Below are 20,560 nucleotides of genomic sequence, written 5' to 3'. Positions count from 1 at the left end.
CCGAGGGCCCAGGTGAGCTCGCGCCCGGCGCATTTCAAACGGGCCAATCAGCACCCGCCCGCGGGGAAAAGGGCGGGGCCTCGGAGGAAATGACTGCTCTGCCGGAAATGGTGCTGGTCTCCTAGGCGACCGCCGGACCGGAGCGCGCGGCGTCTGGGTGTCAGGGCTGCGGGGCTGGAACGGGGACCTCAGACGTAGTAAAATCCAACCCTTCCCCTTACCCAGGAGGAAACTGAGGGGTTTTTTTTTTCCTACAGCACAAGAAGTCCAATGGAAGGGCAAGTCCAGGGTCGACTCGGAGGTCAAAGGCGTTCCGGCACAGGAGTGCCCTATTCTCGTGCTGTGCCCTGCATCTTCCTCCCTCCCTGGCTTCCACATCACCTCATCATGTTGGATTTCGTTCTCTCCTTCACCTTTCCTGGGTTCTACCTTTCTGCTTCCTCCAGCTCTTTCGTACATACACACTGTGTTATGAAATTCTTAACAATGTTTGATCCTGGGCGTTGTTCAAAAGAAAACCACAGGCCCAAAGTGGAGTCCCTCATACCAGGCCAAGTCACCAAAAAGGGCCTTACTCTCTAACCGAAGTGCAGTTTCTACCTCCCCCCGAAACGTAGCCTGAACCGGTCAGTCAGGAACTTTCCCGTCAGCAGCCGCAAAGGCGTCTTCTCCATCTCCCCTCTCCCCCAGCCCCCCACTAAAGGAAGAGGAGATGGTCCTCAAATCAAGACCCCCTGCCCTTCACCCTGAGGGAAGGTGACCTGGCCTGAAACAATCCTATCTTTTCTTTCACTAATGATTTCCTTTTCCCACCCTCCTTCCTATAAAAACCTTTCGTTTTGTCCAGCTCCCGGGAGCATCTCCCTGCTTGCTAGACGGAATGCGGCCGATTCATGAGTCACTTCATGCAGCCAAGGTGATCTTTTAAATGACTCAGTTGAATAACCACTCTTCTCAGATGAACGGATTCTATCCCACTTCGACATCTGCCCCTAAACTAATGGCTATCAAATATGCATCCACACTGTGCCCTCATGGGGCTCTACTCCCACCTCCTCAACCAGGCTCTAGTTAAATAAACATAATTTCATATCCTTGGGCCGTGCTGTTCTACATAAAGATGTTTTTTCCTAATGCCTTTATTGCTTTCTTTTTTATATATGAGTCTTTGAACCATCAGAACTTTGTTGTTAAATGGCAGGTGGGGATTTGTGTTATTTAGGAATTAGGCATCACTGCTGGCTACTTACGTCTTAGTTACCCTGCAGTCTGGCTTTGGCCTCGGTCTCTCCCTTGGAACTCTTCTCATTGAGACCACCATCTCCTTGACGCTACACCTAACTGACCCTCTCCCCACCCCTATCTTATTGGACCTCTCAACAGCACTAAAAAATATTTATTCTTCTTCTTTTCCTATGCCTTTTTTTTTTTCTCCTAGCTCTCTAAGCCCATCTTTCTCAGAACTCATTTATGAGGTGTGTTGTTTGTTTTGGGGATTTTTGTTTTGTTTTGTTTTTTGTCCCTTAAATGTTGTAGCTTAGGGTTTTGACCCGGTCGCTAGCTGAGGCCTCGCCTCAGGCACTCCCAGTCACTCCCAGGGCTTCACATACCATTCAAATTTGTTCTCAGCTGCAGACCCGTGTGTCCACTGTCTTCTGGATTCTGCACTTGGGTGTCCCACAGGCACCTCATACCTACCGCACCCTAATCTCTTCCCCTGAACCTGCTTCCCCTCAGTGGGTGGTATCACCATCTACCCAGCCACCCAAGCCGGGGTCCCAGGTACCGTCTTTGACTTTTGCCTCTCCTTCTGTTCCAGCATCCACTCACCACTCTTGACAGTTCTGCCTATTAAATAGCCTTCGACCCTCTCCTTCCACTTCTCTCCATCCCCTTGGCCCCTACCGTGTCTTGTCTGGATGACTGCAACAGTAACCGAACAGGCTTCTCTGCTGCTACCCTCCAAATCCACTTGTAAACCACAGATCCGGTCATGTCACCCTCCTGCTTGTAAAACCACAGTATCTCCCCAGGGCTGGACAGCCCCCCAGGGCCCCGAGGCTCTTCTTCTCCAAACCCATCACTTATCATTGCCCCCGGCACCCCTCCAGGCACGTGGCCCTTCAGAGCCCCAGGCTCACGTAGCAGTCCTGCCTTCCTCTGACACTGCCTCCTTACCCTCAGTTCTCAGCAGATCTTCGTCAATGACCTGGCACTGGATGCTGAACCCCTACTCTATACCCCCAGCCCCCTGCACCCTGCCAGCACGTGTTGCTTTGCTTCAGAGCTCCCATCCCAGTCTGGTCACTGTTCCTTATTGTGTCCTCTACTGGCTTATCCCCGAAGCCTCGCTAGGTGGCGCTCTTGCACCCCAGCGCCCAGCAATTTACCCTCTTGTAAATGTTGGGAAGGAATAGATGAATCCATCCCAGTTGACGACCCAGTTACATGGAGCCCCCACCCCAGCTTTTCTTCTGGCCAGTTTCTTCTTCCTCACTTCTATCCATACTAAAGCTCTTATTTTCTTAAAAAAAAAAGAAAAAAGGCAAAAATGAAAACAAAACAAAACAACAAAAAAAAAAAAAACCAGGCATCTCAGACCTAACACAATCTTATCTCTTCCCCTGAAGGGTTCCCCATAGCCAGTAAAAGATTTGCACTTTCCCCTAGAATTAGAGATCCAGACCAGGGATAATGGTAGGAGACGGGGAGGTAGTAGAGCCGGGAGGTTTCTACTAAGATCAGGTTATGGAGTATAATTTATGTCCAGTAAAATCCACCCTTCTCGGTTGTACTGTGTATGTTATGTATTTGACAAACACAGCATCCTGTAGCCACCACCATCAGATGTGTAATACCCCCACCACTCCAAAACTTTCTTTGTGCTGCCTCTTTGTGGTCAATCACCTTCCACTACCCCCAGCCCTTGGCAACCACTTTTCTGACTTCCTCCCTTAGAGTTTTCTCTTTTCGGGGGGCCTCTTCTCTAGCTGGGCAAAATGCTTTTGAGATTCACACATATGTTGCATGTATCAGTAACATGTTCCCTTTTTACTGCTCAGTAGTAATCCCTTGTATGAATACATGACAGTTTATCCATCCACTAGCTGATGGACATTTAGGTTCTTTCCACCCTTTGGCAACTGTGGTCTAATTATTTGCATAAAGGTCTTTAAGTAGATAGGGATTTTCATTTCTCTTGGGTGAGACTGGTGGTCTCATCATAAGTGTAAGTCTGACTTTATTATAAAGAAACTGCCAAACTGGACTGGGAGGGTTCTATGCAAATCACAGGGGAGAGGCTGACTTCACCGGATGGAAACTGTAATTAACTCAAACACCCAGTTATATGAGTCCACCTGCGGGAACCGGATAACCACTAGTGACCAGAAACTGCCAAAGCCTAGAGTGTTTGAGGGAAGGTGGTACAATGAAGAAAGGGATACCTGTGGCACTTCCAACACACTCAACACTGGGGTGCTCTCTCATGGCCCAGCTGTTCACTCCCAGTGGCTATGGCAGCATTGAAAATGAATGACTGGATGTTAATGTTTTACAGACTCAAAATACAATAAAATCAGCAAGCCGGGGGCGGGGGGAGGGAGGTTGTAAAATTGATACAAAAAGAAACAAATGATCTGAGCCATATTTCAAATGAATAACATACACATAAATGGGCCATAACTTAACACAAGTAATTTAAACTATTGAGACCATATGCCCTCCGGCTCAAGACAAAAAGAACTTGAAACATATACTGAATTCTAATTAGTAAGCCTTTTTGCAGACATGAGTTGGTAATTCTGAAATGACATTCTGTACATTCTAAGATTGAGCAAATAATACATTGTGGATAATGGAAGCCACGTTTCTCACTGTGGGAGAAGAGAGTTATATAAATTGCAAAAGGGGGAAGGATGAAGAGTGCCTGAGAAGTCTCTTTTTCTTTTTTTAAGATCTTATTTTTAAGTAATCTCTTACCCCCAACATGGGACTCAAAACTACAACCCCGAGATCAAGAACTGTGCTCTATCAACTGAGCCAGCCAGACACCCCAGTACCTCGGAACTCTTCATACTATTTTTCCAAATGTGAAAAAAAAGAGAAAAGAACAGTTGGACTAGACCAGTGTTTCTTAAACTCCCTTATATTAAAAATCACTTGGGGCTTTTGATAAAAATTTAAAACTCTAGGACTACTTTTCCCTCCCAAGGTTTTCTGCATCTATCCATTTGGGCCTGACAATGTGCATTTTACCTCATCAAACACATTTTTGAAAGGCTGGATTAAATTATCTTGGCGGTTCCTTGTTCCATGCTTTAGAGGAGGCAAGAATTAAGCCAATTTTAGAAATCTGTTGCCCCGAGTGAAGAGAATGGGTGTGGCAACTCTCTCTTTGTCTGAAATACATGTATTAGAGAGTTGAAGCATTCATCCAAGTACCAAGAGGACCGAGGAAAACCCCCCCTGCACAATCTCCCAGGGAGAACATCCAGGAGAAATTCCATAATTCTTCAAAGGTCAAATGATCCATACATTTTCTAGAGTTACACATTTTGGAATGAGTGGCTTGATTTCCATCCTTCTAACAGGACAAGTACTTCCTGGTCTTGGGCCCTTTGCCTATATGCCACCTCGACCCAAAACACCTGCCCGGCAACATGCTGGCAAGGTGGGCCCTTTTTGGCCCATCAAGGCTCTCCTCCAATGTCAGCTTCTCAGGGTGGCCGTCCAATCTCACCTGCCCTGCCCCTCCCACCTCCATTTCTCCTCCAGGCTTATTTCCTTTGGAGTACTCACCACTATCTGAACTGATCTATCTTTTCCTACTGACAATCAGCACACTTCCTCCACACAAGTGAGGTGGCTTTTCCTCACTTCTCCTATCCCCAGCCCCTAAAACAGTGTTCATTCTATATATATCAGGCGCAAAATAAATATTCACAGAATGATTTAGCAATGCACACGTGTATAGGAATCTTTTTCTTACAACGAATGAACGCGTTTGCAGTGATAGGTGAAACATCAAATCAAGTGGGAAATAGGTCTTTATTGTAATAAATAAATTTTATTTTCTTTCTCCCACACAATTTAAGAAAACCAGACATTGCCGTAAGTTGGAAGAACATCTGAGTTTGGAAATGGGTCTTTGCCTTTTCGGCCATGATGCATTGTTGACTAGAAAATCAGAGGCTGGCATTCAACTAATATGTTATAAAGTGTTGTCATACAGTGTTAATAGCTGTTTCATATAGTGCCATGGCCAAAACAAATTTGGGACACAACAGAGCCAAATGAAGGGTCTCTCCAACACATGCGACCTCACCGTTCTCTTCCACCTTGCCTTCCTTAGAACTTCGCACATGAGCTGGGTTCCACAACAAGCACTTTGAGAAAGACTACAGCAGACCAAATATTTAGACCACTTTGTACTCGAATGATTTCTAAAACCTCCCACTTCTCATTCTAATCCACAGTGACAAATTCCTTTTCTCTCCAGAACTGTGCAATGGAAAGTGAAACTCTTAAGATGAGCGGAGGAAGGTGAAGTTGACCACATGGCCTCACTCAAACACATTCAAGTTTTATCCCAACTGTAGCATCTGGGAAATTTTGGAGTAGTGTTTCTCAAGAAAGGGGAGGAAGAACGGGGACATCCCATCGGGTGTCTGTCACCCCCTATAAAATCCCTTTTGAGGCAGTGGCGTGGCGAGCAGTCCCTACCAATGGAAGAATGGCGTATCTCCAGGGCGAATTGAGACACTCAAAAAACGCTGAGAGCCGCTACACGAAAAGACCGCTTCCCAGTGAGGTCTTCGGCTTATCCAATGCCAGCCTTTTTGACTTTCTGGGATGGCTTACGCAAAACTCTACCCCCATTACTCTTAATACCTAACAGTAATTAATATATGTGAACCCATTTTCCACATCTAGAAGTTTCCAAATCAGTATATTGGAACTGTTCTCAAATTTTAACTTGTAACACTGTCCAAAAGTATACCATGGGACCAAGTTTACCAAACATCTAAAAACATTATGAAACCCTGCTCCTATTTTGTGGATTTAACATTTCTTTTCCATTTAACATTTCTTTTTGCAGTATGACGAAAAAGCCACATAACCAAAAATTAAATAATCTAAAGGTCCTTCAGATGAGTCACCTATTACCTTTCAACTATTTCTGAGCTAAACAAAGAACATTATTTTACTCTCTCTAAATAAGAGATATTAAAAAAGCTTCATGTCTTTGGCATTACTAGAATAGGGTATTTAAACTCTGTACTTCTCAGCATAAAACTGCAGTTACAGCAAGATGAAACGGAAGCCCACAGACCCTGCTGGAGTAAAATTCCACTAACTAACAGTGTCAGATCATTGCCAAAAACGAAATTTTGTCATGCAACGGCAACTAATGTATCAAAAATTTACCAGCCCATATAATTTTATCAGTCTACCTTCCCCAGAGGAAGTAAACAGATAATAAAACTAATGAAATCATATTTCTTGACCACTCTCATCCAATATAAATTTTTACTTGTCCTTAGAGGATTAGATGACGAGCTATTCACAAGGCCATTTGGGTTTCTGGGCCAGTTAACCATAGAGGCAGTATTCTAAGATATGGGGGTGTTCCTGAGTCAGCAAAGAAGATCCTGCTTTGTGATGGACAGCCCCTTAAGTCATTAGCAAGTGCAGATCAGGGGTTGATGGGCCTCTGTTAAAAACCGTTCAGCATCAGCATTTCCATACTCTCTGAAAACACCATGAAATACTAAACTTTAACTCCCGATGCAAAAGATGAGAAAATGCTCAGGCTCATGCAGAGTAGAAAGCAGGGGAAACACCCTTAGGTGGGAAGTCGCTGAAAATTAGGTCAATCCCAGCAAAGCTGATAGGCCCAGTGCCTTCTGGAATTCGCGAGGAAAGCATCTCTTCAAGTTTGGCCTGGGGCCCTTCTGCATTAGAATCACCTGGGGACTTGCTCAGATTTAAGGCAAATCTCCTCTAAAGGACCTACATTTTAAACCATGTACAAATGCAGAATCTCCTGACTTTGCCAGGAAATCTGCATTTGTCACAAACCCACCAAGCGTTTCTGATTCACGGTAAAGCTCGAGAATCACTACAGTTGACCAACCCTTTAGCAAGGTGTTGGCATCCTCTGCACATGACACTAACATCTGCAGCATTTAAAATGCTGAAGCGACATCAAATGTATAACATCCCCAAATATCGCGCTGCCACTCGTTTAAAAGGTGACAGATGAACACAGCCAACTGGGCTTAAGTCAGCCAGCCCCCACCCATAACCCAATGGACCCGTCCTACACGATACTGTGCAGCATCAAACTGGCAATGAGAAAACAGAGAAAAACACAACGTGGACACCCAGCCATGTGGACTTCTAAGAAGATCCAAATCCACATGACATGGGAATTGGCACTTTAAGGCAGAACAGACTTGTGGGAAAGAGGACTCTTTCTATTCATTCCCTTCACTAGGTGGGGAAAGAAGACCCTTCCCCAAACCAGGTCTCTCCATTCTGGAGTGCTTGCCCTGTCCCCAGAGCTCCCACAGACCCAGCTTCCTCTTATTCAGGCTCCTTACACTGATCTTTCTGGCTCGTCCCTCCCACTGCGGAGCTCTTAGCAGATGCAGTGCTATGTGGAACTCATCAAATGAAGCAAGTTCCATTTGCAAAGGGTAATACTACAAGGGTGGTTAAGCTTCATTCAAGTGTTTAATAGTCAAGCTACTAAATACAAGGGTGGTATGCTTAATCCAACTGTTTAAATAGAATTGAAAAACCCATTTTAAATCAATTTAAAACTTAATGAAATGTTAAGAATCTGCCCAAACAAGGACTTACTTGAACCCATCTTCCCCTTTTAAAATCATAATATAGCATCAGTGCACCTCTAGAGAAACTTCCCCAGTTCAATATCTTATTGACATGAACCCACTCAAAAATGCTAAGACATCAGCCATTGCGAATACTTTCGACCTTTGGAAACAGGCACCCTGCCCCTGGATTATGGTGGTTAGGATGTTGTAGCTTAAGGTTGACATCTGGCACGAGAAGCACATGGTCTGAATCACGTTTCTTTTTTATGTAATTCTGGCTCAGGAATCCGATACAGAGCAGCTGAGAAATAAATTATGTTGCTGAGGCTGAAGATGAGGCACAGAAGGATGGCTCCAGTTATCTGAGGGAAAGACAGGGGCCTGGAGTGGGCCAGGAGCCATTCCTTCCTCAGAGCCTTGTCCAGAAGTATGGCTTCCATCTGCATGTGAGTGGCCAGTATCACACACACATGGAACAGCTGGTGACTGTGACCTACGGCAAACACAGAAAAGGCCACCAAGATCAGCAATAAAAAAGGAACAGATTGTTGATACTATACTGTGACCTGCAGGCCAGACACGTTATGCTGGGTGAGAGAAGCCAGGCACCAGAGACCACGTACTGACAGATTCTGTCTACGTCACACATCCAGAAAAGGCCAATCCACAGACATGAGGTAGATTAGTGGTTGCTTCAGACAGGGGGTCCGAATTGGGACTAACAGTACATGGGCATGAGGGATCTTACTGGGGTGACGATAATGTTCCAAAACTCATTTATGGGGATGGTCGTACAACTCGTAAGCCCGCTAAAAGTATCGCTGAATTGTATACTTGAAATTAGGGAATTGTTTGGTATGTAAAGTATGCCTCAGTACGTTTATTTTTTAAAATGCGGTGTGAGGGAAAAATCAAAAGGCCATCCGAGCAAACCAAGTCCATGTTTCGAACACCTTATCCACCAGTCCTGTGTTTCACGGGAAGAGGTCTGGCATCGCGTTCTGCCAGAGGTCGCCTCTTCAGGGCCAGCACTCGTCGGCTCCGATTCTGACTTCAGTGCCAACGGAGAAGCCCTCCAGACTTTCTGTTGGCCGCTTTTGAGGTGGTCCTCTCCCACCTGCCGGTCAATCCCAGACACGACCGGGAGCTCTTCGTCCCCATGACCTGCCGGACCCTGGCCGGCCAGCTGTGAGTGTGCAGAGGGGAGGCGCCCGCAGAGGGGGCAGCGGTGGGCTGAGTTGGTAGTGGTGAGAAAAGGAGCCCATTGCCCGGGGCTGAGGACTGTGGGTGGGACAGACCTCAGAGACCAGAAGATGAGAAGACAGCACGGACAGCGCGTGTCACGGTCTGACTTGTGTCTCCCTCTCCCCAGTTCCGAAGGTCGAGGTCCCAACCCCCCAGACCTCAGAATGTGACCATATTTGGAGATAGGATCTCTTAAAAAGACAATTACATGAAAATGAGGTCACTAGATTGGACCTCTGGGGACTGGTGTCCCTCTAAGAAGAGGAGGTAAGGGCCTGGGCAGGCAGGTACACAGAGGAAAGACCACGTGAGGGGAGACAGAGAAGCGGGTGGTCCGCAAGCCAGGGAGAGAGGCCTCGGGAGCGCCCAACCCGGCCCCCACCTTGGGCTCAGCCTCCCGGCCTCCAAAATCCTAAGAAGATGCATTTCTGTTGCGTGAGCCACCCCCCCCCCCCGTCTGTGATTCTTTGTTAGGGCAGTCCTAGCACCCGAATACAACACAAGAGTTCAAAAAGGATTCTTTTCGGGCGGTGCGAGGGCTGCTGCACAGCTAGCAGAGCCGCGGTCCGGGCGGCAGCGCGTGCCCCGAGCTCTCCGCCTCCCCCCGCCCGCCAGCCCGCGGCGCCCGAGCCCAGCCCGCGGCCCCAGCAGCAGCGCCATGGCCCGGTGGGACGCCTACATCCACAACCTCATGGCGGACGGGACCTGTCAGGACGCGGCCATCGTGGGCTATAAGGACTCGCCCTCCGTCTGGGCCGCCGTCCCCGGGAAAACCTTTGTCAACATCACGCCAGCTGAGGTCGGTGTCCTGGTTGGCAAAGACCGGTCAAGTTTTTTCGTGAACGGGCTGACACTTGGGGGCCAGAAATGTTCTGTTATCCGGGACTCACTGCCGCAGGGTGGGGAATTTACCATGGATCTTCGTACCAAGAGCACCGGGGGAGCCCCCACTTTCAACATCACTGTCACCATGACTGCCAAGACGCTAGTCCTGCTCATGGGCGAAGAAGGTGTCCACGGTGATATGATCAACAAGAAATGCTATGAAATGGCCTCCCACCTGCGGCGTTCCCAGTACTGACCTCGTCCGTCCCTTCCCACCACCACTCCCCACGGCTTTTGCACCCCTCTCCTTCCCAGACACACACATACACCATTTTTATTTTGGGGGCCATTACCCCACACCCCTTATTGCTGCCAAAACCACATGGGCTGGGGGCTGGGGCTGGATGGACAGACACCTCCCCCTACCCAAACCCCTCCTGTGTGTGGTTGGAAAACTTTTTGGGTGGGGGGTTTGTTTTTGTTTTTGTTTTTCTGAATAAAAAAGATTCTACTTAAAAAAAAAAAAAAAAGGATTCTTTCAGTAAAAAGAGAGAGAGAGAGGTTATACCCCCAGGACTTATGCCAGAGTAAGTATTCAATAATTGTGTCCCAGGAAGGGGGCAGCCTGGGCACCTGCGTTTCGGAGCAGAAGCAGAGTCGGGAATGGGAGTGTGGGAGCGAGAGCCCTCTCAGGTGGGTGGCCCGAGCTCCTCACCACAGCTCCTGCCGGCCCCCCAGGCTGTGTCCCCTGGGCAAGAAGGTGTGCCCGGACGAGCCGCCCCTGCCTGGCTCAGGCTCTATACTCAGGGGCTGTGTAGGATTGCCAAATCCATTTGGAGTGCAGCAGAGTGGCTTCTCATCCAGCAGAGAGCCCTGCTCTCCAAGGACACATCTCCAAGAAGAGAGAGGTGACTAGCTGAGCTCACCAAGGCTCAAACCTGTCTGCATCAGAGCAGGAGATAAAAAGACAGAAAACACCATGGACACAGGATGTAACTGAAAAGTGGTGTCAGCCCTCCGGCCCGACAGGAATGTGGAAGAGCTTCCTAGGGGCCAGCGCCTCACCGCTAAGCACTTTGGCCCGCACTGCAGAGGGAGGCCCACGTCTGGCAGGCTCCATTAATGCAGAACAGAGAATTTTCCAAACCCCTTGTTGATGATCTGTCATTAACAACAGTCTGGCAAATGTCCCATTAGAGGGTTGTCTTTTTGCTCTGCACCCCGAGGCCCAAGAGGATGAGACTAAGGTGATTGAATGAAACATCATTAAGAAACCAGGGAGTTGGCAAAACAAGGCCCAGGGCTACTTTTCCTGCAGCCCCCAGACTTCATATACAACCACCTCTGCTTCATCGAGGCGAGGCTGGGGGTGGATGTGGCTCCTGCAGGCAGGCTCCAGTTCCCAGGCCCTCTTGTCTCCCTCCTTTTTTGGGGAACCTGCCCTCCAAGCCTTTTGGTCTTTACGATCCCTAAGTGAAGGGGAGGAAGCTCTTATCAGAGTCCACAAAGCAAATCTGGCCACGTCTCAGGTGGGAGGAGATGGAAAATCACCGGGCAAAATGGCCTTGGGGAGCACCAAGGTCCCTGCCCACCATTTAAGGACAGGAACTGACCCTAGGATGCCCACGATAGCGTATCTAAGGAACGCTCATCCCCGGGACTCATCAGCCTCACCCGAAGAGGCCCAAGGGTGCCTCCTCCAGCCAGTGCCCACCCCGCTTCCCTAGACAGGGAGGGAAGGAACTCTCCCAGCAGGTGGAGGTCCCGTGGCTTGGACGGCCCCTCCCCCACCACATCACCTCTCTCACCGTAGTGAGCTCAGGTTCCCCTGGAGAGTCAGTCACACAGCCGGAGTGAGTGCGGGGGCCCCGGCCTCAAGCTTCTGCTGTGGGATTTCTGGGGTGGGGCCTGAGAACCCACACGTTCCCAGAGGACGCTGAAACTGATGGTCTGGGGCCAGACCTGAGAACCACTGTTCTACCAAGATTCCTGGCCCCACGCACCCACCTGAACATGACAGACGCTCTCACCCTGCCCCACCTTCTAGTCGCCTCAGAGCCAGCTGCACTCTGTCTGTCCTGTTCGTCTCCTGGGCTGCCCTCAGTGGCTGTTTAATAATGGGATTTCATGTTCCGGGTAATAATGGCACGCCCCGGGCCCCACAACCCAGAGGAATGCCCTAGACTCCTAGATCCACCTGCTCTCCATCCTCCCTCACCATCCCCTGCCATCTGCCGGCTGCATACCTCCTGGCCTCCAGTTCCACCCTCCTTGGCCTGCTCCTAGACAAGCTCCTGAGGAATCCCTTCTCTCTCTGCCCCTGCTTCCCCTTCACACTGCACACACTGGTGTCAGGGGCGGGGGCTCTCTCTGGGTTGGAGGACACCGGGCAACAGGCAACAGGGCTCCCCCCCCCCCACTCACCAATGTAGTCGAAGCGTCCAGGTGCCAGGCGCTCTGGCAGGTGTGCAGAGTAGAAGAAAGAGGCCAGGAGGGTCATGGCCATGTGCTTCTGGTGGTTCAGGACGGCTTCATTCTGCGCACTCTCCCCGGGGAGCAGGAACAGCTGCAGGCAGTTAGAGAAACATCAGGTCTTGAGGGGAGGCCCTCTCCCTTCTCATCGCCTGAGGACGTCTCTGCGCACACGTGTGGTCGTCAGAGGCCCAGGCCCTCACCTCCTCAGGTCTGTGGCTTGGAAAGGAACTCAGGGACTGTGTGAGCAGAATTCCCATCCCGACGGTGATCATCTGAGACCCCGGGCAACTATTTTAAATCCTCCAAATGCTCATAAAGCCTTTCGGGTTCTTTAGGTACAAAAGAAAAGAAAAGGAGTGAAGGAAACGAAAAATCCTATTAGACCTATTGCTACTCTACTGTCTGGGGGTAAAATGTAAGTACAGTAAAAAGTGGTCCATTCACCCTTGAACTCACTTCTTACCAGCACACCGCCTGGTTTCATGTTCCCAGTTAAGGCTTTAAGGCCCAGAAATCCCTGGAAGGCCTTCTGAGTCATCAAAATGTACTAATTACAGCCGTGATGCTGTCTGAGAGCTAAGCCTAGTTGTTGTGTTATCATTATGAACAGCGACAGCGGCGGTCACCAACCTGGGGCACTGGGCCAGCCCCTCTCTCTCGGGATTTCATCAGCGCCTCGCCTCAACAATTACCATGAGGCAGACTCTAGCTTCCCATCTTGCAGATGAGGAAGCCCGGCCAGAGGGTGACGCGAACCACTAAGGAACGGTGAAGTCAGGATCTGGATCCAGGCAGGCTGATTGCTGAAGCTGCGTGCTCATCAACATCATCATTCAGGATGAGGCCTCCCCTCCCCATTGCCCACCGTCGGCCGCAGCCGAGCGCCAGGAGCGCACAGTGTCCCTAATAACACGGACCTCAAGCTATGCGATTGGGTGGGGCGTGGGACCCGCTTGTTCTCTCTGCTCTGGTTTCCTATGTGTGTGTTCTCTGTCCTCCAGGAAGGAGTCAGGGGGGTCTTCCCCGGGCCCACACAGGTGGAGCCAGCTCTGACCCTCCCCTTCCGTCCCTGCCTCATGCATCAAGCCTCAGGCTGCCCCTGGGAGGGGAACTCCAGTCACCGGGTGCAGGCCATGTGCCAGGCACGGCTGAGCCCTTCAGATCTGCGGATCAGATGAACCCTCTCCACCCTCCTGTGCAAGACGGGGTGTTAGCCTCCTTAATGGATGAGGAAACTGAAGCTCAGAGAGGTTATGTGCATTGCCTAAGGTCACACAGCCAGTGAGCAGCGGGACTGGGATTTGAACTCAGGTCTGCCTGATTTCAGAGTGCCCGGGCTCGCCGCCTTCTTGTGTCCCTCCTACAACCCCTCTTCCTTCGTGTTCTCTGCCTAATCCCCATTTATCCTTAAGACCCTCATTCATACTTCTTCCTTTGCTCCCCGTATGTTAACTGATGATAATACATAACAATGCGTTTACTGGACACTTGTCACCAGCTAGCATTTTATATGTTCTCGCCTGTAATCTCCCCCACAGCGGATGGACCGAGGTGTTACTACCATACCCATTTTACAGAAGAGGGTAATCAAGGCACAGAGACAGTACATAACTTGCCAAAGTCTTACAGCGAGTACGTAGTAGAGATCTGCCTCCAGAGCCCACTCTCCCGGTCCCTCCACTAAACCCCAGGCTGCCTCCCCTACCCAGCCTTCCATGATTACTTCTGAGCCCCCAGTCAGTGCCGGCCATTGATGCATCGCCTGTGGTTTGTCACGGCGTCTATGTTCCTGCCATCTCCTCACGGCTCTGCACCTGCTCTTAAGGAAGGTCTCAACTCCCACGTGTCTTGCAGTGACCGGCCTGGTGCTCTGACCCCCAGGACCTCAGGAAACAACAGATTCCCTGGTGTTGCTAACAGGCAGAGAAAAGACGGAGCTGGGCCCTTACCCTGTAGAAGATGGGGAGGGAGTCCCAGGTGTAGGGATAAGCAAAGGCCAGGACGCGAAGCATCTTACAGAGCGCGGGCTTCTGGATTTCAAGAAACCTAAATCAGGCAGGAAAAAGGAGGAAGAGACTGGAATGAAAACCGTTTCAGTAAATGACATACACGCACGCACATTACAAGTAACCGAGGGCAAGTCATCAACAGAAGGCAAGTACTTTGTGCAACCCCCTCCTGAGACCAGCAGCTTCTCCACAGGCCTCGTCCATTGCTCCCGCCCCCAGTGGCAGCATGTGGAAAGGCCTCAGGGGAAACCATCTCCTGGGGCCGCATCATGAGAAAGCAATCGTGTCCAAGGAAGCCAGGGAGGAAGTCCTGGGCTGGAAAGGCCCTTCAAGAGGCAAGTTATCTAACTGCTAAGGAGCCTTTACGAAGCGCAGTAACAACAGGACAGGGAGACGTGTGGGGCGTGGGTGGCCCCCTGGCACAGGCTCCTGGGGTGAGCAGGTCTGGGAAGGATGAGAGATCTAACCAGTCAGAGCTACCCAGCTGATCGCTGTGCAGAAGCCCCTGGTTCAGGGAAGTGCTTAACGACTTGGAAGAACTTTCTGGAATCCTTAGTGCCACACCCAGGGACACTGGCCTGGGGAAACTGAGTAAATGTGGCCTTTTCCCCTCTTCTTCGTCAGCCTGCCTCCAGGCCAAAGATGAAGCCAATGTTAAAATGAGTGGTGCTGACTGTAGGGCCTCTGGGACGGAGCGCCATGGGGCCTCAGTGGCCTTGGGCCCAGCTGAGGCGGGGCTGGCAGCAGGGGGGGGGGGGGGGGGGGGGGGGCAGCACAGATGACAGGCTGGATACCGGGAGCACAGGAGAGGAGCAGGGAGAATCTCCACACAAAATCACAGCCCTGAGCAGGGGCTCAGGTAAGGAGTGCTCAGGCCCCAGGCTGGGCTGCCCAGGCAGGGGGGCAGGGCAGGTCCCCGCTTCAATACCACAGTGTACTGTGGAGGGCTGGGTCCTCTCTCGGTGCCCACAGGGGTCCCCACGAAGGTGGTGTGCAGACTCAGGGTGCCAAGGCCGGGGGGGTGGCTGTCCCAGTGCAGTCAGTCAGACAGTGGAGACCCTTGGGCCCTCCCGGGCCTCCCTGACAGCCCTGCCCCTCAGCACGCTCTCCACGGGGGTGGAGTCTGTCCTACCACTGCTCCCCACCCCTGTTCTCCAGACGCCCTGTCCCGGCCCACAGCCTGCCCTTTCCCCCACCAAACACAATCTGCTGCTCCACGCAACCCGGGCCCTCGGCCCCTGGCCAGGTTCCTCCTGGCCCCACAGCCGGTGCAGGCACCTGACTACAAAGCCCTCTGCTCCCCATGTCCTTTGGCATGGGACAGGGCAGAGACTCGCACACCCGCCCCCTGAGCCATCAGGGGACCCTCACAGCCCCCAGGCTGGTGTGTCATGCCTAGCCCTCAGGGCAGCCAAGCATGAGGCTCCCTGCTCCAGAGTAAGAGGCAGCCACTGTGGGCCCCGAGAAGCCCCCCCAGCTTATCCCCTCCAGGGATAAGCTCCAAGTTCTCTCAAGCCTACTTCTGCAGCTCTCTCCTCTCCTGACCCCATCCTAAGTCATGGCAGGCATGGGGTAGCAAAGGAAGAGAAGCTGAAAGAAAAGGAGGAAGAGAAATAAGGGACCTCAATTTATCATCCCCCCAAACAAGACCCCCCCAGCCTTGGAGTAAACCACCAACCCTAGGAGAGGTGAGGCGGCACTGGGCCATGATTCATAAGCAGTGTCTGACCTGGACAGCCTGGGTGCGAATCCTGCCTCGACCCTCCGTGATCGTGTGACCCCAACAGGTTACATAACCTCTGTGTGCCTCAAAATCCTCACGTGTAACGCAGGGACAACAACTGTACCCCATCGCGGGCTTGTTGCAAAGATTTGATGAAACCATGCTTGCAAGGAGCATACCCACCTCACAGAGGAACGCTCGCTAAATGGCAGCTTTTTAATAAAAGGTGTGTAGTGAGAGTCATTCTCTCTCCTTCCCCACCTTACAGCTGTGCTGTGCCAGAAAACAGGAACAGGAGGGGACAGACAGGTTCTGGGTGACTCGCCTAAAGTCAGGTGAGCTGATAAGAGGCGAAGCTAGGATTTATATCCAGCGCGGTCTGGCTTCCAAGTTTCACACCCCCACCCCTCCAGCAGGCTGAGCAGGCCTCGGACCACCATCCAGCCTCCATCCTTGCCTATACTGCCTCTGCCCCAGGGAGCAAAAGGGGCACACTCCCGCTGCCCCCCACAGCCAGAGCCTGGCTCAACAGCCTTCACAGCCTACCCTGGCCAACCCAGTCCAACCGCAAGCCCGCTCCCTCCTTCCCCATGCACGGCCACCGTCTATCCTTGCTGGGTTCAAAGAGGCTCACTATGAAAGCATGCTCTTTCTGTGACCACTTACACAGGAAGAAAGCTGGCTCTGGCTGGCGAGGGCCATCCCCCAAACCATGGATTTCCTGTGACTTGAGACAACATTTCGCCCAGCCTGATAAAGTGCTTCCCCAGGGGCAAACGAACCAGCCTCTCCATCTGCAAAGCCGAGTCTACAGGGAAAAAAAGGAGAAAAAGCAGAACAGAAGAGAGCAACACAGAATAAAAGGCGGAAGGGCCAGCAGCCACAGAGAGGGGCCTCCCACTACCAAGGTGCAATTCCACAGTTAGCCACGGGGTGTCGCCCCAGCCAGAGATTCCAGGAAGGAGGGGCAGGAGCCACAGAATCCTCCAAAGCACTGGTTGCCCCCAAGTCTCGGAAGCCCCACCTGGGAAGACAGTCCCTGCACCGCAGAGCGGAGACACCCGTTTAGGGAAGTCAGGCCTCATCTGCCTAGAACCAGGTTGGCAGGAAACACGGGATTTTGGCAGAAGCCTCCACCAGGAGAGGGTCAATGCAATATCAGTCTGTTCTAATACCTGATAAATCTTGTTGCAGCAAAGCCGACAGGATGTGCAAGCAAATTCTGGAACCAGCGCTTGAAACTAGTGGGCCTTTGGAAACACTCTGTTGCAGAGGGGGTGTGTGCACACGCCTGTGTGTATTGTGTGCGCAGTATGTGGTTATGGCTGTTTTATTGCATGGGTGACACCACAAGAATGCGCACTTTGTCATCTGGCTGAGCCCTCTGACCTCCAGAGGTGTCTGAGAACCACTGACTGCCCGTGAGCCTCCCGACTCCAGCTCTGCCCTCCAAACCCTCTCCCGGCCACAGCACCACCCACCGCCACGGCATGGCTCTCACCGAGCAGCCCACTTCCACCAGGGATGAAAAGTCACCTCTCTCCCTCACAGCACTGACCACAGGACATTTCACCGGGCAACTGTTTGTCAAAACAAAACCACTTTTGGACGCCTTGGATGAGTGAATAAAGTGCCTACGGTGACTTGTGATGGACAGCAAACTCTGGGTGACTGATGTCCCTAAGGGACTGAGGACGCCTTCCTAGGCTTCTGGGGGGCCAGCAGGATGAGCAGGCAGGGTCTCCGTCACCCCACCTTGCTCTGAGAGGCACAGAGAGGTCATGCGTTCTCTCGTCTCCCTTCTCAAATGCTACAGAAGAAGGCAGGCAGGTTTCTGGAACATTCATTTGAACTAGATTCCAGGGAGTCCACAGTGCTCAGTACTATAAAGCACCGAATGCCATTTAGACCGTGATATTCTGGCAAGCACGTGAATAACTAAAGACCACTCAGGAGGTCTGTGGTCTGCTTCTTGCTCCGGGAAGGAGATGGCCGCTCTCTGCCACTCCCTGCCACACCATGGACTGATGGAGCCTGAGGCGGAGGCAGGGTGGCCTTGGGGGAGGAGGAAGGCGAGGAGAGAGATCTCAGAAAAGACTCTGAAGCCCTGGCATGGGAGAACACCCAGCGACATCTTCTCAGATGCCCTTGTTTAAGGTGAAGCCAGAAGTCCGTGAAATCCGGGACCCCGGGGCGGGGGGTTCTCCAGAAGTGAATGGGGGCCGAGTCACTCCTGGTGCAGGAGTCAGCCCTCTCACTCCTCAGACACTGAAGACAAAGAAGGGGATGAAAACAGGAAAGAGGACCAGGCGAGAAGGGACCTCACAGGGCCCTCAGATGAGACATCCCCCTGTGCCTCTGGCCCCCTCCCTCGGCTTCCGTTCCAGCACAGGCCTCCTCCAGCCCCCTCGCCGGCAGCCAGCGACACGCCTGGAAGCCCCTCGGCTCGGAAACTGAGGCCGTGGAATGGCCCTCCTGCAGAGATCACTGTCCTTCACCAGCACAGGACCAGTCTACCGCAGGACACACAAGGCACTTCAAATCCCAGCCACTGTGGGAGACCCTCTCTAGCCACGCTCCTCCTTCCAGCTGTGCAGCTCCGGCAACTCGGAAGCGCCTTGCCGCCTCCCAGGGCTGTCTTCTCCGGCCCCCTCACCCTGTGTGCTGTTTGCTCTGTCCCAAAGGCCCTTCCCTCCTCTCCAGCTCAGGTGTTCAACCTCCCTCAATACCCAGTCCTAGTACCACTTTGCAGAACTTTGTGTATCCAAGCAGGTGTCATTTTGTATTATCATTAGTTGCATACATTACATTCTGTAATGCTATATTTTATATGCCATTTCCTTTGGCCTTTAGAGGAAATGACTTCATCTGGGCTTCTGGGGGGGGGGTCTGCAGTCAGCTTCGACTACTGCCCTGGGTGCTCTCTCAGGGCAAGGGCTCGGCCTCACTCCTGCTGGTATTCCCAGATCTTAACATGATGCCTGGAGTATGGCAGACATTTAAGGAATATTGAGTGGTTGGTTGGTTGGTTGATTGACTTGTTGGTTGGTTGGATGGATGGATGAATGGATGAATGAATGGGTGGACGGGTGCACGAATGGATGGGTAGGCAGATGGGTGGGAGGATGGATGGATGCACAGGCAGATGTATGGGTAGACGAGTGCATGGACGGATGAGTAGGTAGGTGGATGAGTGGATGGGTAGGTGGATGGCTGGATGGGTCGGGTGGAGAGATGGATAGATGGATGGTTGGGTAGGGGGATGGTGAATGAGGAGGTGGCTGGATGAATGGTTGGAGAGATGGGATAGCAACAGATGTGTCCCATAAGTAAACGGAAATAATCCATTTCACTGACAAGAGGGAAACCTCCAAACGCAGGCATCAGGAGATTCCTGGCCAGCCTGCTCTGTCAAGTAAGTTTGTCCAAAGGTTAACAGGCATGCCACATCCAGAAGACCCATTTATTATTAACAACCAGGATGGACTTCTGGCTAGAAGAAAACCATCTACCCTGGTGGCTTATAGATGATTCAGGAAGCTTTAAGAAAAAAGAAAAGAAAAAAAGGCAGCAAACTTGATTGGGGGTTCTTAGGAAAACAGTCCTGGATCACGAACTCCGGGACTTCTTCTTCAACACTCATGGAGCCTTCCATGCCCCCTCAGCCCACAGTGCTCACCTCTCACCCAAACAGCACAGCTACACAGCCAACAGAAGCTAACCAGACGGGATTGTGACTCATCCAAGGACCAGAGCTAGGTGTGTCCACACATCTGGGCCCCGTGCCTCCGGGGCCTGCTTCATCTCTCCTGGGCTGTTGCTGGCATCCTGGTTACTTTTCTATGTGTGTGTGTTATGCCTTGTCTCACCCAAGGCAGGGCCCCATCCCCTCCTCCCCATCACCCGTGCAGCCCTCAGAGCTCCACCCTGGCACAGAGGCTGAGCTCCAGAAAGAGTTTCTGATCGACAAGAGTCCTTGAGGAAGTAGAGAGGAGCCAAGAGTAACCCGGTGACGTCGGATTCGGTTCCCACCCCAGTGGGCAGGCCCTCTGTCCTCACAGCCGTAGGGGGGCTCTGCATTTCCAGGGAGACGGAAGAGAGCTGAGCTTCCACTCCCTCCGCCAGGCTTGTCTTCGTGGGATGAACAAACCCTCGCTGTTGACACTGAGCCTAGAAATGAGACGCCCTCCCACGCAAAGCAACTCCACGCTCCCAACCGGTGTCAAGACAGACAAGTGGAGACAAGTTGGGGCAAATATTCTTGATGCTCTTTAAGAATCTCTATCCTTCCATTTTTTAAAGAAAACCAGCTTGTCAAGTTTGTGAAACCTGCCTACCTTCGGTCCCACGACACCTTAGTGTCACCCAAGGAAAAGGAGAGCCACAGTCATTGCAGGGAGGGTACAGAAACTTCCCACCCCCTCCCTTTCTTCCTGGGG

General features: G+C 51.6%; 1 protein-coding gene and 1 pseudogene across 9 annotated transcripts in view; one reads left to right on the top strand and one right to left on the bottom strand.

Moving 5' to 3' along the window:
* Positions 1-5,042: 5,042 nt before the first annotated feature.
* Positions 5,043-20,560, bottom strand: part of PAQR5 (progestin and adipoQ receptor family member 5) — a 74,911-nt gene continuing 59,393 nt past the window's right edge. For all 9 annotated transcript variants that reach the window (XM_073877278.1, XM_073877282.1, XM_025884458.2 and 6 more), the window contains 3 exons: positions 14,339-14,435; positions 12,339-12,480; positions 5,043-8,337 (listed from right to left, as the gene is read on the bottom strand). In XM_073877278.1, coding sequence (XP_073733379.1) covers positions 8,096-8,337; positions 12,339-12,480; positions 14,339-14,435 — 481 coding nt within the window. In that variant the 3' untranslated portion in view covers positions 5,043-8,095. The remainder of the gene's footprint in view (positions 8,338-12,338; positions 12,481-14,338; positions 14,436-20,560) is intronic.
* LOC112833349 (profilin-1 pseudogene) lies at positions 9,622-10,430 on the top strand (annotated as a pseudogene).

This window comes from Callorhinus ursinus, unplaced genomic scaffold (genome assembly GCF_003265705.2).
Source record: "Callorhinus ursinus isolate GAN/ISIS: 27379988/994484 unplaced genomic scaffold, GSC_fseal_2.0 scaffold25, whole genome shotgun sequence".
Classification (NCBI taxonomy): Eukaryota; Metazoa; Chordata; class Mammalia; order Carnivora; family Otariidae; genus Callorhinus; species Callorhinus ursinus.
The sequence above is the reverse complement of the archived record's forward strand: the minus strand, read 5'-3'. Positions and strand labels throughout refer to the sequence as shown.